General features: G+C 37.8%; 1 protein-coding gene across 8 annotated transcripts in view; it reads right to left on the reverse strand.

Annotated features, from left to right (window-relative positions):
- The window catches only part of LOC110300178 (uncharacterized), a 149,190-nt gene that overhangs the window by 107,516 nt on the left and 24,042 nt on the right, over nt 1-17,632 (reverse strand). For all 8 annotated transcript variants that reach the window (XM_085844040.1, XM_085844043.1, XM_085844042.1 and 5 more), the window contains exons 11-17: nt 16,254-16,282; nt 16,090-16,156; nt 14,569-14,633; nt 7,164-7,257; nt 3,986-4,014; nt 3,820-3,892; nt 1,253-1,323 (exon numbers count right to left, since the gene is read on the reverse strand). In XM_085844040.1, coding sequence (XP_085700166.1) covers nt 1,253-1,323; nt 3,820-3,892; nt 3,986-4,014; nt 7,164-7,257; nt 14,569-14,633; nt 16,090-16,156; nt 16,254-16,282 — 428 coding nt within the window. The remainder of the gene's footprint in view (nt 1-1,252; nt 1,324-3,819; nt 3,893-3,985; nt 4,015-7,163; nt 7,258-14,568; nt 14,634-16,089; nt 16,157-16,253; nt 16,283-17,632) is intronic.

The following is a 17,632-nucleotide window of genomic DNA, read 5'->3' on the forward strand; positions in this document are numbered from 1 at the left end:
GGCCCACAATAACAAAAATTACTTGGTATTATCTTGGGGTTTGGCCCACAATAACAAAAATTACTTGGTATTATCTTGGGGTTACAGGTCCTGTGATGAAACACTATGACCAAAGTGGAAAGCAACTTGGAAAGAGGGATTTTATTTGGCTTACACTTCCATATCACTGTTCATCATCGAAAGAAGTCAGGACAGGAACTCAAAACAAGGCAGGAACGTAGACGCAGAAAATGATACAGAGGCCATAGAGGGCTGCTCCTTAATAGTTTGCTGATCATGGCTTGCCCAACCTGCTTTCTTACAGAATACAGAACTACCAGCCCAGGGATAGCACTACTCACAACAGGTAGGCCATCTCCCATTCATCACTAATTAAGGCAATGCCTTACACCTTGATCATAAGGAGGCATTTTCTTGGGCTGGTGAGATGGCTCAGTGGGTAAGAGCACCCGACTGCTCTTCCAAAGGTCCAGAGTTCAAATCCCAGCAACCACATGTTGGCTAACAACCATCCGTAACGAGATCTGGCGCCCTCTTCTGGAGTGTCTGAAGACAGCTACAGTGTACTTACATATAATAAACAAATAAATCTTTAAAAAAAAAGTAGTCATTAAAAAAATAATAATAAGGAGGCATTTTCTCAATTGAGGTCCCCACCTATCAGATAACTCTAGCTAGGGTCAAATAGACATGAAACCATACAGCATGGGTCTCAACACTGAAAATGTTTTCAGTAATGCCTCAAGCACTAGTCACAACATTTCTATTGCAGGTTGTTCTTCCAAAAGTTGGAAATTTATTTAACATTTCCGAGCTATATAAACCCTCTGCACTAAGTTATTCAAATGCATTCTAAAGTCCACTAGAGTGAACAGACCACACTTCTGATATTTTTACTGGTTTGACTTCATTCTGGGTTCATCACTACCACCTTGTTAATACCTACACCTGCTCAAACCCAAGACTCAAGAAAGGGTATTGTTTTTCTCAGATAAAGATATAGAGGCAGTGTTAGTTATAATATCTTTATCCTAAGTGTAATAAACACAGAGAATATAATGTTATATAAGGATAAATGTTAGCCATAAGTTCCATAAGATGGTAAAATAGTCTTTAAAATTCCTTTCAGACTAAGTACTAAATTATAAGCCACCAATTCTTGGTTTTCTGAACTGTGATTTCTTTTGGTCCATGCAACATTTTGAACAACACAGATTTTTTATACCAAAAACTGTAGTTTATATTTACATACCAATGACTGAATATTTCTGCTGTCATCAAATCTATTGTGATCTTCTTTTAGTGTCACTTCTAAGTCTGGCTCTACTGACAAATATATTTCGTTAAGCAAACTATTGAGACATTGCGCATAAAACAATAGTCTTTATATCAGTAGATGGAGGTATCTTAAACTTTGTGTTAATGAGAATTGCATTTGGGGTTTCCAAAATTAACTTGTATCGTGCTTAACAAACAGATAAATATTTGGGTTTTTTTTCTTTTTTTTCAAATTTATTTATTTACTTTATTAGATATTTTCTTTATATACATTTCAAATGCTATCCCAAAAGTTCTCTATACCCTCCCCTTGCCCTGCTCCCCTACCCACCCATTCCTGCTTCTTGGCCCTGGCATTCTCCTGTACTGAGGCATATAAAATTTGGAATACCAAGGGGCCTCTCTTCCCAGTGGTGGCCGACTAGGCCATCTTCTGCTACATATGCAGCTAGAGATACGAGCTCTGGGGATACTGGTTAGTTCATATTGTTGTTCCACCTATAGGGTTGCATACCCCTTCAGCTCCTTGGGTGCTTTCTCTAGCTTCTACATTGGGGGTCCTGCTTCCAGTAACCATCAGTATTTAGCTCAACTCTAGATTTTGACATATCCTAGATGTAAATAGCATCCTCACATTCAACCATGCAACATAAGTGACCAAGCCCTCAGAAATGAAATCTCAAAATATCACAGAAATTAATAAACTCATGAGGGTACACTCTTCTTTATCCTTTATTCTATTAACTTTTAAATAATCCACTCATTGTGTTCTAAACAAAATTTTCATCAGTCTTCATACCTTGGCCCTTGCCACCTGTTCCTTACATTCTTCTTATAATCTTTCTGTCCACTATTCTGACAGTTTTGTTTCATCTTTTAAAACTCAGTTTACCATGTAAGGTTTTGAGCTCTGATTCTTTTCTTAAACAGGTCATTCTTTTCTGGTATCTGTCTGGGTGTTCTACTGATTTTTGAACTTTATTTTTGCCACCAGGCCTGCAAATTATTTATTTACATGTTTACTCCCATTTATCTACTGTGGGGGGAGGGAAGAGTCTTTTAAGTCATCCCGGTGTAAGCAGTCTTTATTTTAATTTGCTCAATACTTGTTTATTGGATTCTTATTAGTTGCTGGCATTGTATATGAAATAATGGAAATGATGGTATATGAATGGCTTTTTATAAACATAATAACCGCTTGATAGTTTAGTCCTACATCAGTCATGAAAGTGCAAGTACGTGAAAGGAAATCACAAGAGAGAAGGATTATATGTAATAGGGATCTGCCTAAAAGCAAATTGTTAGGAAAGATACCACCAGCAGTCTAGTGATTTCACAGGAAAGGGGGCAACTGAAGGTGTGCTAAGGATACAGTGTTGGGCACAAGTCATGAAAGCCTTCTCTGTAGTTCTAAGGTTGGACACTTTCATTTCAGAATGTTAGCATGCTAACACAAGACAAGTCAATCATCAAGCTAGTTGGTGGATTAATGTGCACAGTGTGTGTATAAATGGAGGAATGTGTTTTAAAAGAAGCTACTGGGACAAGATAAACACTCTCCAGTCCATAACTGGTAGAATGTTTATAGAATGTTTAGGTTATTGATTTATGAGTGTCTGGATTAGCCCGTACTTCATTAAGTAAGTAGATTTGTATCTTTGGAGAAATAGATTCTTATCATTTAGGAAAACTATAAAGGTGAATTATGTTTAAGTTATTTGCATTTGCCATTTTTCTGGTGCACAACTTTCTGGGTTGAGAGTACTAGGTTGGTGTTTTGTTTCAAATGATCTGATTTTTTTTTTAATCTACTAAACTCATCAAGCAACGACATCATTGTAGGTTATTGGCTCTTGAGTAAATTAAGGGCCTAGCATCTGTGAAGCAATTGTATGGGTAAGTGGTGTTGTGTGTAGAGACTGGTGTCACTACAAAGCAACTGAAGTCTGTAAAACAGAGTCTTAAGGTTAGGAGGAAAGGGAAGATGCAAGTGATGTCATATCACATTGTAACAGATACAATTGCCATAATAGATTAATGGCTTGGAAATTACAAATGTGCAATTTAAAACACATCTAGATGCACATAATCAATATGACTTGCCAATTATAATAAAAATGAGCATTATTTATGGATGGAATTTATGACTGCATTGCATACAGGATCCTTAAAATTGTGGGTTAAAGGGAGGCTCTTGTTTTTCATCTTGCTAAGTGAATAACAGGCTTATGGCAATCCACTCAGCTATCCAACTACTATTTTAGACTTTGAGAAGAACTTTAGACCTTCCCAGTTACTTTCTATAAGTCCCTAATGACTATAGGTTTCAAGCACAGAAACCTTATGGGATGGCACAAGAAAGAAAAAACACCTGATTTAAAGTATACAATTCTAACATCTAGCCCAAGAAATACCCTTATTTTCAGTTATCTATGCCAACAATGACTTTGAAAATATTTAGTTCAATTCAATGGTTAAGTTTATCTGTACTTTTTAAGTAGGGATGAAAAGACTGTGAAGTGATTTTATTGCATACTTTACCTGATGTGAAGGTGGGTGCATCCTTTGTTGTCCATGGTTCTTTGGAAACAGGGTCTTTCGTTTCAATAGGAGTCTGGATGGGTTTTGAAACAGGACATTTAATAAGTATTGCATACTTCCCCAGTGGTGATGTTCGTCATCCAGGACAAAGTACAATAGTGATTACCATCAGTTGAGCATATTCCTCGTCAGCCTCTAAAATGCCAAATGGACAACAGTCAATCATAACTAAGTATCTGGAAGTCACCCACATTGCCACACAGAGTTGTTACCAAATTGAGTCCTCACATTTTCTTTCAGAAATGTTTGTTGTAGGTTTGGGGGTTGGGAAACTTTTAGTTTGTTGTCTTGTTTTCTGATTGGGAAAGAGATATTGAAGAAATATCATGAATTAAAATAAGATAGCTTTCAACAAATATTTTCTTTTTTTTTTTTTTTTTTTTTTTTTTTTTATACAACGCATTTATTCGATACCTACTGTTGTGCACCAGGTTTTCTAGGGCTCGGGAGAAACAAGGGCATGTGAGACCGGAACGTTAAGAGATCAGACCAGTTCTGTGCAGAAGGGCAGGCCGGTGCGGTCTGGAACATGCTGAGCAGGGCTAAAATGCCCGCTCACCAAGTGCTCTGGGAATAGACCTGTGAATCCAAGCGTTGCTCAAAGGATTTTAGAGCTTCGGATCTGCGCTGCCGGCCAGGCGTGAAGAAGCAGGCTATCTAGCAGGGCTAACCACAGTCCTTGCGCTACAGCGGCTCAAAATCCCCAGGCTCGGAGAGACTTGATACGCCACGTCTGGAGTCCAGGTCACCCCCAATCTTCCCACCGCCTGGCACCCTCTGGGTCCAACGCGAGGAAACATCACTGTCCCACCTCCTCAAGAAGCCTCGACCGCACTATCTTTGCAAGTCTTCTGAAGTGCCTTGTGGAGCATCCTCCCTCAGAAGCCACCATCCTGGGCCAGGGAGCACAACGGCCCATCCCTAGGCGGGCCTGGCGCAGGGATACGGACACGTATCGACCCTCTGGCTCCTCTTCCACCACCACCAACTCGAACACCAGCTCCAGGTTGCGGACCACAGCCCAGCAGACAACCTAGCAGCCCGGCCGTGCCAGGGGCAGGGGCTCAACAAATATTTTCAAAGAGGACTGTGAAACCAACGACTGTACCAGAAGCGGAAGAGGCGCATGTGCCCATGTGGTGAGCATGCGGATTGATGCAGACATCAATGACTCCTCACTAAGAAGCAAATCATGACTCTGGGGACACTTGACTGGCAAAGATGCTGGTAGAGTGAGACGTTGTATATCTCACCAAAACACTGTCAGCAAACTCTGCCTCTAAGGGTGAGATTTGTCGCCTTCCTCAATGGGTGACATAAATTAGAAAGGACACACCAGTAGTAACTTCTCAAAGAGAGTTCTCTAAACTAAATAATTTTTAATTATTTAGTACTTTTAAAAAATTAAGTTTACAACATCCTCCGTTTCCTACACTCTCCTTGTTGACTGCCATGCCTATACTTTTACATTTTAGTTCGGATATCCTAATGCTCCTTGATTCAGTAATATAAGAAGTTATATGAATCACATGTAGAGCATAGTGTGCAAGACTTCAATAGTGAACTGTGATTATCCAAAGAAAATATGAACTGAATTTCCAGGTAAATGTAACATATTAGAAGCCTGTTAGATGTGAGATCAATGTACTATTTATTAAACTTTGTAAAATTTTATATTAAAGGGATGAACTCTCCAAAGGTACATTATTTTGGCATATCACATTTGTGCTCAAAGAACTTCCATGAAACAACTGTATGATATAGAATGTTGTTTCTCATACGAGTGAACAATGCTACTGTGTCCAAGTTAATTTCCCTTGTCTACTTAAGATCAATTCACCTTATTCTTTTGAGACTTAGAAGTTATACAAAGCAATTGGCTGACATCTGCTCTGATTCAAACATCTCCCTTCACTTCCACCAACCCACATAAAGGCAATAAAACAAAGATGGTGCCTTTGTTTTCACTGTTAAGTGTGCAGAACTAGCGTGAGGTGAATCACCTGAGGTCTCCCTAGAGCACGCCCTTCACTAGTATCTCCCTTTTCTTCTCTAACTAGAACGTTTATTTGTTAAAATAATGTATAGATCTGCAGACTTGAGTTTTTCAGTTTTATACTATTTTGTGGATTATTAGAACCACTTTCTCTCCATTTACCAAAAGTATATAAGAATTACAAATATAAGATTCTGGAACCATGCAGAGCCCGACAGCTGGTATTACACCTTCCATTCCTTTATTTATTTACTCCTTTCTCTCTGGCTCAAAACATGCTAAGAAACAAAAGAAAAATGTGTGGTCTCTTTTTGTCCAGTTTTGTTCCTAAATGTCATTCATTGCTCTGTGTATAGAAAATGTGTCTGTATTTTTGTCTCTTTAGACTGTGGACAGAGTCCCAATACCTGCATCTCCAGAGATTATATTAGAGATGCATGGCCCCAGAGACTCTGGGGCACAGTGCGCACTTGTGACATGGTGCAGCATGGGTAAGTCTTAAAACTTGAAATTTTTTGGTAAATATGGAGTCTTCTTCTTAATAACTTTACCTAACTCCCTTTCTCGCTTCCAATCCCCTCAATGAAAACAGCATGAGCTGTCATGCACCTTTGCGCAGTTGTCTTCTTGGTGAGTTTCCTAATCTTCCCATTAGTAATCCTGTGCCTTTCCTTCCAACACTATTGTCATCTACATAAATGCCCCTGTGAAGACACAGTGCTTTACATGACATTAAACGTTTATATGCGTGCCTGACCATACATGATTTTCTTTATCTATGGTATATAAAGCATTGCTTTACGTGATGGGGTACTCAATGCCTTGAGTGATGAGAAACGCATAGGAACATTTGATTCCACGTCTTAGGCATGATTAGTTGCTAGAAACTCGGGTCGTGCTTTTACAACATTTCTGATACCATTCCATGCTTTAGACAAAGTAGTCTCAAAACTCCCCCTCCCTCATGTGTAGAAAGCCTAATTTCCTATCATTTCATTTCTGTATTGACTACTTTTCTTGTTCTTTAGTCTCCTTCTATTCTCTTCCTTGATACCAGAATTCCTGGGTTATTAGAATATCCTATAGTAACTAATAATTCAGATCTTTTAGTGACAGTATCAGTTTAGCATGTTGCTAACATTTGAAATTGCTCAAGTTGTTATTTAAGTTTCTCATTCCTTGTTAGATACTCAATAATATTTTAGTATCATGTAACAGTGACCTGTTTTGAATAAGTAAGTGATCACATAAATTTTTAATAAAAAAATAATAAAAATGTTAATCCTACCTTTCATTTGTCGATTTATATTCATTTTTCCCATTTGATATCCTGAACGAGATGAATGGCCAACCTTTATCTTTGGAAGATGCTCTGAGTCTCTCTGTTAAAATAAGTGTCAATAACAAGTTACACAAATATTTCCTAGCTGCCTTCTGAGAAGATATATGATTTTTCAACTTTGAAAGCAATTAAAATAGAAAATAACAGTAAGTTGTACAGACACTAAAACATTATATATGGAGATGCTTTACATGCTATTTATATAAATTTAATATTTTTCCATCATCTGGCTGTTGACTATGTAAACAGATCATGGAACAACAGAAGAAACAAATGCATATATACAATAGTGGATAGCCTGCACATTTTTATAAAAATCAACCTCTAAGTACCTAGTGCTATTTTATAGTCTCACAAAAAGAATAATTCTCAAAAATACATATTTCTGATTTTATTAAAAATAAAAATACTTGCTATAGCAGAACACTTAACATTTAGAGTACTTCTCCAATGACAGAAAAGTCTTAGAGGCAGAAAAAATATTTTCTAGCTTATTGTGTTGTGTATAAACAAAGCACCGAAGATGTTTGGTATGGGTAAGCAATTCTTAAACCAAACCTGTTTTTATATAAAATGTTTACTGGTAGAAAATGCTTACATAAATGATAACTTAGAAAATGTTTATTTATATTGTATTTAAATAATAGCATAAACTATCAGATATAATATGCAGCTTTTTCATAGTGAAGAAATTCCAAAACTGATAGCAAGCCTTAGTAAGAACACACAGTATAAGGCTGTGTATATGTGTTTGTCTATATACATATATATGCACATGTATGACCATAACAATAAAATTAAGGAAGAAAAGGCATGAATATGGGAGGAAGTGTGAGGGGGCACATGAGAAGTTGGCAGGGTAGAAGGAGAGGTAAAATACCAGATGCTGCCCCGGCCTTTCAGGGTTCGAAGCTGAGGTGGAATACAAAGTTGGATGAAAGCCAAAAGACTGACATCTCCAGCTTTGTAACTCTCTCTGACTGAGGGCTAGAAGCTAGTAGCTTCTGGAAACTTAACATTTTCTTGCTTTATTCTGTTGCTGAAAACCACCAGCTTCTTTTCTCTTGAACTCTCTGTGCTTGAATAAGCACTGGGGAAACTTAAACTCCTTGCACTTAAATAAGTGCTGGGGAATTATGAAAAGGATTTTATTGCTAGTGCTCCTTTCTTTGTCAAGTTAGCCAGAAGTTGCTCACTGGCCAGGCAAGAGGCATGGAGCTTGTCAACTCTTTTTGAACCAAAAAGAAAAGAAAGGAAAGGAAAGGAGTCACTCACATAGAAAACACACACACTGGATGAAGCAGAGAATGCCCCCCCCCCTTTTTAATTGCTTTTAGGCTTTTATAGTTTTTTGGACAAAAAGTCCTCTATGTAAAAAAGAAATTACCTCATAAATAGAGTGTTACATTAAAGGAGAGTAACAGAAAGATATCACTAACAGTGAAAGCAGTCTTTTCGTTCTGTTCAAAGCAACAATTTTTACATGACCTTGCCTTATCATAGTGCATACCTGTGGCCTCATCTTTGGCCTGAATGATTTTCCTTGAACACAAATTTGTCCCAAGCCTATATCTCCTTTTAGTGTAATTTATGAAAGCTCATTGTATTTCTTATTATGCAGCCTTAACTTACTATTTATGAGGAGGGTGCAGCCCTATGTATGGTTATACTTTTATTATATCTTTCTAGCAAAACAACTAAAGCCATCTCTTAAAGCTTCCTTCCTAAGATTACTTAAATCAAATCAAGAAGTCTATAAAATCTTTAATTCACCTCAACAGTATTAATTCATGACAGTTCATCTTTATGTTGATCTACAGGAAATCTCCTAATAGGCTGGAGTGGTACCCAGGAATCCTTAGGCCATGTAATAATCACAGGAAAGACATATCAGCTGCAAGAAGCTATCCTGGGATGAAGTCTCTAGGGGCCTTGCCTCTGAGATCTCGCCCATCCAAGACCATGCAAAGACAGTGGGCCACCTCCCAGAAGCTCATCCGCTAGCCTTATCCTTTCTTAGATGGCTCCTGACAGTGAAATAATATAAATGTTGTAAACTCATATGTGCTGGCTGGTTTTGTGTGTCAACTTGACACAGGCTGGACAAAGGGGCCTGGCAATTCATGAACACTGATATAATCATGACACAAACATTATGAGAGTTATCCACCACCTTCTGAATGAATTTATGTTCTGCTCCAAAACATTAAGCCCATAGAACTATTATGAGGTGAAGAACCCATGGCTATACAAACCACAGGCCCTAGGGAGAGTCTACTGCTATTACCCTGCTAAATGGATATAGGAATTAAAGTTACTTCTAATGACTTTTTGTTAAACTTATAAATTAATGCATCTCTTAACCCTCATCCAAGCAGCTTTTATTTATGGCAGATGGTGATCAGCACAGAGACCACATACAAAAATGCCACTGGTTGCAGAATGCTCATCTCTAAATATAGTATATATTCCATACCCCTCCTTCCAAGGCTCAAGAATCATTATAGAAGTGGTGGGTGACCACAAGGAAAATGTCTTTGGAGCACCATGTAGGTAGATGCCCTTATGAACTAAACTGTGCACCCACTAAACTGTGCAAGCCCAAGACAGACCAAATCCCTGCATGGAGAGAGAAGCTGGCTGAAAGTTCCAGCCTAGCCATGGAGCTATAAGATGCTGGGAGAGGAACTGTTTCTCTGAGTGTAACTCCTGGAAAATCTGCCACACTCCTATGGATAATTACACATCCACGGATATTTGGGTAGCACAGTGTATCCGATGCTTTTTTTTTTTTTTAAGGAACAACTAAAGAATACAATAAATGGTCATGAAAGCTCAGATAAAGATAATTCCTGGAGGAGGAAACAACATCTGCCTCAACACTAGAAGGAACTGGGATCAGCAGAACCTGGGTACCCAGGATCTCCAGCCGACCAGTGGCACAGGTTCCTTTCGGTCTGAGCCAGTGCCCTGAGCAGACCTTAGGTGTGAACTCCAAAACCAATCCCACAACACACAGAAGAGGTTCTAATCACAGGCACTCTAACACGCCCAAGACCACAGAATCCCAGGAGCTTGGTGTCACACCGGGATCTCGGGGACCCAGAAGCAACTTGAATCCCAGGAGATCTGACACACCAAGGATCACAGGATCATAGAATCACAGGATCACAGAGACAACTGAACTCTGAGGAGTTCTGGCACAATCAGGATCACAGAAAGGATAGGCTCCAGTCAGATATAGCAAGGGCAGGTAGCACTAGAGATAATCAGATGGCAGGAGGCAAACATAAGAACATAACCAACGGGCTGGTGAGATGGCTCAGTGGGTAAGAGCACCCGACTGCTCTTCCAAAGGTCCAGAGTTCAAATCCCAGCAACCACATGGTGGCTAACAACCATCCGTAATGAGATCTGGCGCCCTCTTCTGGAGTGTCTGAAGATAGCTACAGTGTACTTACATATAATAAATAAATAAATCTTAAAAAAAAAAAAAAAACAAAGAACATAACCAACAGAAACCAAGGATACTTGGCATCATCAGAACCCAATTCACCCATCATAGCAAGTCCTGGATACACCATCACACCAGAAAGGCAAGATTTAGATCTAAAATCACTTCTCATGCTGATGATAGAGGACTTTAAGAAGGACGTAAATAACTCCCTTAAAGAAATACAGGAGAACACAGGTAAACACCTAGAAGCCCTTAAAGAGGAAACACAAAAATCACTTAAAGAATTACAGGAAAATACAATCAAACAGGTGAAGGAAATGAACAAAACCAGAACAAAAACATGTAAATGGAAACAATAAAGAACTCACAGGGCAGACCTACGGAGCTGGTTCTCCTTTCCAATATTGACTTTTGCAATGAAAAATAAATTGATATTTCTTTTTTGTGTTTAAGTTAAAAAAAAAAAAAGAACTCACAACGGGAGACAACCCTAGCATTAGAAAACCTAGGAAAGAGATCAGGAGTCATAGATCCAAGCATCACCAACAAAATACAAGAGATAGAAGAGAAAACCTCAAGGGCAGAAGATACCATAGAAAACATTAAGACAACAGGAAAAATTAAAAAAAAAAAAACCGCAAAAAGCAGAAAGCTCCTAACACAAATTATCCAGGAAATCCAGGACACAATGAGAAGGCCAAACCTAAGGATAATATGTATAAAAGAGAGCAAAGATTCCCAACTCAAAGGGCCAGTAAATATCTTCAACAAAATTATAGGAGAAAACTTCCCAAACCTAAAGAAAGAGATGCCCATGAACATACATGAAGCCTACAGAACTCCAAATAGACTGGACCAGAAAAGAAATTCCTCCAGTTACATAATAATCAAAACACCAAATGCATTGAACAAAGATTATTAAAAGCAGTAAGGAAAAAAGATCAAGTAACATATAAAGGCAGACCTATCAGAATTGTACCAGATTATCTCACCAGAGACTATGAAACCTAGAAGATCCTGGGAAGATGTCATACAGACCCTAAGAGAACACAAATGCCAGCCCAGGCTACTATACCCAGCAAAACTCTCAATTACCACAGATGGAGAAACCAATATATTCCATGACAAAACCAAATTTACACAATATCTTTCCACAAACCCAGCCCTACAAAGGATAATAGATGGAAAACATCAACACAAGGTTTTGAAACTACACCCTAGATAAAGCAAGAAAGTAATCCTTCAACAAACCTAAAAGAAGATAGCCATACAAACATAATTCCACCTCTAACAACAAAAATAACAAGAAGTAAAAATCACTTTTCCTTAATATCTCTTAACATCAATGGAATCAATTCCCCCAAAAAGACATAGACCAACAGACTGGATATGTAAACAGGCCCCTGCATTTTGCTGCAGACAGGAAATGCACCTCAGTGACACAGTCAGACACTACCTCAGAGTAAAAAGTTGGAAAACAATTTTCCAAGCAAATGGTCCCAAGAAACAAGCTGGAATAGCCATTCTAATATCAAATAAAATCAATTTTCAACCAAAAGTTATCAAAAAAGATAAGGAAGGACACTTCATACTGGTCAAAGTACAAACCTACCAAAAAAGATAAGAAGGGACACTTCATACTCATCAAAGGTAAAATTTACCAAGATGAACTCTTAATTCTGAACATCTATGCTTCAAAAGCAAGAGCACCCACATTCATAAAAGAAACTTTACTAAAACTCAAAGCACACATCGCACCTCACACAATAATAGCGGGAGTCTTCAACATCCCACTCTCATCAATGGACAGATCCTGGAAACAGAAACTAAACAGAGACACAGTGAAACTAACAAAAGTTTTGAAACAAATGGATCCAACAAATATTTATAGAAAATTTCATCCTAAATCAAAAGAATATACCTTCTTCTCAGTACCTCACTGTACGTTCTCCAAAATTGACCATATAATTGGGCACAAAACAGGCCTCAACAGATACAAGAAGATTGAAATAATCCCATGCAACCCTATCAGATCACCAAGGACTAAGACTGGTCTTAAATAGCAACAAAAAAAAATGAAAAGCACACATACACATGGAAACTGAACAACACTCTATTCAATGATCACTTGGTCAAGGAAGAAATAAAGAAAGAAATTAAAGACTTTTTAGAATTTAATGAAAATGGAAGACATCATACCAAAACTTATGGGACAGAATGAAAGCAGTAGTAAGAGGAAACTTCATAGCTCTAAGCGCCTCCAAAAAGAAACTGAAGAGAGCTTACACTAACAGCTTGACAACACACCTGAAAGCCCTAGAACAAAGAAGCAAATACACCCAAGAGGAGTAGATGGCAGGAAATAATCAAACTCAGGGCTGAAATCAACCAAATAGAAACAAAAAGAACTATACAAAGAGTAACAAAACCAGCTGGTTTTTTTGAGAAAATCAACAAGATTGATAAACCCTTAACCAGACTAAGCAGAGGGCACAGAGACAGTATCCAAATTAATAAAATCAGAAATGAAAAGGGAGACATAACAATGAAATATATCTTAAAATAATTATTCTGCTTGTTGAATATTAATAGTTGAAAGTATTAAAATCATGTTCAACAAAAAAAAAAAAAAACTCCTTTGGGGAGTCTAGAAAATGTACAGAGAAACTGGACTTTGGGGATAGGGGTAAGAGATGGGCTACGTACCTGGCATTGGAAAAGGCTATTACTTAAAAATGAAGACGCATTAATTCCTAAGTATTGGAGGTAAGTATTGTACTGCACAGCTATCAAGAGAATGTGAGAATAGAAGAGTCTAAACAATGACACTTTTCTTGCTTCTCTGTACTTATTGACCACAGAGGAGTGGTCAGCCTTATTTGGTTGGCTTTGGAAGGAGAGTCTCTTCCTTTTCCCTAGCTCTCTACAAATTGTTCTAGCATGCAGAAATTGGGATTGCATTTTCCTCAGGAGACAAAAACTTCAAAATGATCACCAACATTAATCTGAACCCATCAAAAATAACCTTTAATGTATGGTTTTCCAATTTATCATAACTTAAAACTCATGTGTGCCTCCAGATAACCTCAGTGCACACAAGGCTATGAGGTGGTGGTTTTAGTAGTGATTGAAAACTCTCTGTTATGGGGGCTTGAGAGATAGCTCAGCAGTTAAGAGCACCAACTGCTCTTCCAGAGGTCCTGAGTTAAATTCCCACATGGTGGCTCACAACCATCTGTAATAGGATCTAATGCCCTCTTCTGGTGTGTCTGAAGACAGCTACGGTGTAGTTATATACATAAAATAAAGAAGTCTTTTAAAAAAGAAAAAGAAAAGTCTCTTTTATACCATGATATAAACATAAGATGCTTTATAATGTATACCCATCTATTTTTGTCAACACAGCTGCTCCAAGCTATTTATGAACCTAGCTTTCAGTTCTTCCTTCTCCACTGAACATACTAAACACATGGTTAAAGGGGGAAGAAATACTCAAAGTTGCATAGGTAGAGAAGGACTTGGGTCTGAAAGGGGTTGGGTCACCAGCAATGAATATGATCAAAACACCTTGCATATAATGCAAATAACAAATAATGTTTTCAACTTTAGCCATAAATATTATGCCATTTAAGGATATTCTAACGTTTTGGAGTTTGTGGTTTTGTTTTTGTTCTGAGGGTCTGGCTGTGTGGCTTTGGCTGTCCTGGAACTCACTATGTGAAATTTTATAACAAAGTAAAAATGTTTTATTAAACATTAAGTATTTAGATATCTATCCGTTAGAATTTATTAATTCTATCAAGTAATCTAAAATCTGCTTCCTGAGACTCATGCCATACTACTAAACAAAAGAAAATAAAATTATGTGATATTTAAAATTAAATGTTTTCATACCGAAGGGTGGTCATTTTCACTTTCACGAGACACATCTTCTACTGACATCAACTCTAACTCTGTTTCTGTTGGCAAACACGTTTATTTTATTAATTGTACAGAAATCATATAGAGCAACAGTTTGCATAATAATATGAGTGTTTAAATTAGCTAAAATAACATATTGTTACTTTCTGATTAAGAATTTCAACTAAGTATATAAGGCGCTGGATGTTTCCAGCTCTCCAAGCTGTCACCATTTACTCAGACATAACAGCAGAGGGCACCAGGCTCAGCGCATAAGAACATCCTGAAGATTTGCACACAAATTCACCTACTCAGTCAAAATGACTAAAGCTCCCAGAAACAAATTTCCAAGTACCTTAGCAACAAATAAATTCATAATGTGTATTAACTTTTGTCTTGTAATGTTACATTTTAAACAGCCTGCTAATCATTTTGATCACAAAGTAACAGCTAAGCCACACATGTTCATCTGTGATCACATGGTTTCTGACATGTGAAATTTTTTTCACCTGTAATCAGACAAATTTCTTCTTCCAAGACTCAAACTAATACATGAAATATTCCCTGGTTATACTTTTTCTTTGACAACTTCAATACTTCAGTGACTTTTCACTGTAACTATAAATTACTTCTTCCCATATACTTCCTTTCCACCCTGGCACTAGAACTGTCCACCCTTCACACCATAGCTGTATAGTCAGTTTTCCTGATTCTGTGCAAAAAATTATTTTTGTGCCCTCATAGGAAATGGCATGAAATTTTGCAGAATGGAAATGAAATATTAGTGGTGGATTTTCTAGAATTAATGGGTAATTTAAAAATTAACAGGTAAGGTGAAGAAACTACAGAACTTTCTAGAGGAAAAATTAAGGGAAAAAACGGTGACACCAGGCTACTTATAAGTATCTTTGGCTTTGAAACATAAAGTCAATTGTGCAACAGTAAAGCTGTAATAACTGATTTGTGGTTACAGATAGAATCTATGACTGATTAACAGGTTCAACTGACAGGAACACACACTCCAGACAGCAAGCTGACTGGATATACAAGTAGAAATGAAATTGCTTTTCTTGAGTTTTTAGGAAACAATAGGCTGCTTTGTGCACACACTGGTCCAAAACTTCCAAAGCAAAATCAATGAATGTCTAGTCTGGTTCTCTCAGATATCTGAGTTTACAGTGTGCAGCACAGTATCCGGTGCTCCAGAGAGCATTTTTTAAACTATATAAAAAAAAATCTCATGGGTATCATAATCACCCTCTGTAAATCCTCATGACAGAGATCCCACAGTGGAAGAATGGGACACTGAAATACAAAATGGAAACAACTTGTCCAACTTATATTTTACAGATCGTGCACGCACAAATTCTTCTTTTGAAAACATAGATGCTACTCCTATTGCTTACGTCAGATCATACAGTCAACTTGGGGAGGAAACAGAATTACGGTGATGAGGTCCACAAACTTTTCAAACACTTCATTTTGATCCAAAATGATCCCCTTCACAAAGTGTACCTGAAGGCAACAGCTTGATCCTTTCCACTGCTTCATTTGTAACAGAGTCTCTGACTTCGGCAGCAGACTAAATAGATTTTAAAAGCAAGATATTCAAATGTTTTACTCATCTATATCACATAGTGCATATTTAATAATTCACGATAAAATAAAAAGCTTATTACCTCTGAAGATGGATCTTTCTCAACCCATGCTAAAACGCAAAGAGAAATATGATCATTTCTATGCCAATACAATTCCAGTCATATGCTCATAAAGAATTAGGATGGAATTAAATTCTCATTCTTAGATTTTAAACTGTTAACTCTGTGGTTTGAATATCTGGAAGATTTTTACAGATATGGACAGCAACAAAGATGAAAAACACACCCATGACATTTAGACATGGCTCAGTGGTTAAAAGCATTTCTTAGTCTCCAGAGGACCCAAGTAGAGTTCCCATCACCCACAACTAGTGGCTCACAGCTGCCTGTAACTCCGGCTCTAGGGGATCCAGTGTCATCTTCTGACCCTGGCTGGCACTCTCATACACATGGCAGACATTCAATCAGAAATATAAATATAGAAGATATGGGCACAAGGGGAAAAAATCCTGAACAGAACAGCAATCGGTTGTGCAGTAAAATTGAAAATCGACGTATGGGACTTCATAAATTTGCAAAGCTTCTGTAAGGCAAAAGAGACTGTCAATAAGACAAAAAAGCCACCAACAGATTGGGAAAGGATCTTTACCAATCCTAAATACGATAAATGACTAATATCCAATATATATAAAGAACTCAAGAAGCTGGACTCCAGAAAATCAAATAACCCCATTAAAAATGGGTACAGAGCTAAACAAAGAATTCTCAACTGAGGAATACTGAATGGCTGAGAAGCACCTGAAAAATGTTCAACATCCTTAATCATAGGGAAATGCAAATCAAAACAACTCTGAGATTCCACCTCACACCAGTCAGAATGGCTAAGATCAAAAATTCAGGTGACAGCAGATCCTGGCGAAAATGTGGAGAAAGAGGAACACTCCTCCATTGTTGGTAGGATTGCAAGCTTGTACAACCACTCTGGAAATCAGTCTGGCGGTTCCTCAGAAAATTGGACATAGTACTACCGGAGGATCCAGCAATACCTCTCCTGGGCATATATCCAGAAGATGTCCCAACCGGTAAGAAGGACACATGCTCCACTATGTTCATAGCAGCCCTATTTATAACAGCCAGAAGCTGGAAAGAACCCAGATGTCCCTCAACAGAGGAATGGATACAGAAATTATGGTACATTTACACAATGGAGTACTACTCTGCTGTTAAAAACAATGAATTTATGAAATTCTTAGGCAACTCTGGAGGGTATCATCCTGAGTGAGGTAACCCAATAACAAAAGAACTCACATGATAAGCACTCACTGATAAGTGGATATTAGTCCAGAAACAGAATATCCAAGATACAATTTGCAAAACACATGAAACTCAAGAAGAAGGAAGACCAAAGTGTGGACACTTTGCTCCTTCTTAGAATGGGGGACAAAATACCCATGGAAGGA

This window comes from Mus caroli, unplaced genomic scaffold (assembly GCF_978045245.1).
Source record: "Mus caroli unplaced genomic scaffold, Mus_caroli_1 scaffold_10, whole genome shotgun sequence".
NCBI classification, from domain to species: Eukaryota; Metazoa; Chordata; class Mammalia; order Rodentia; family Muridae; genus Mus; species Mus caroli.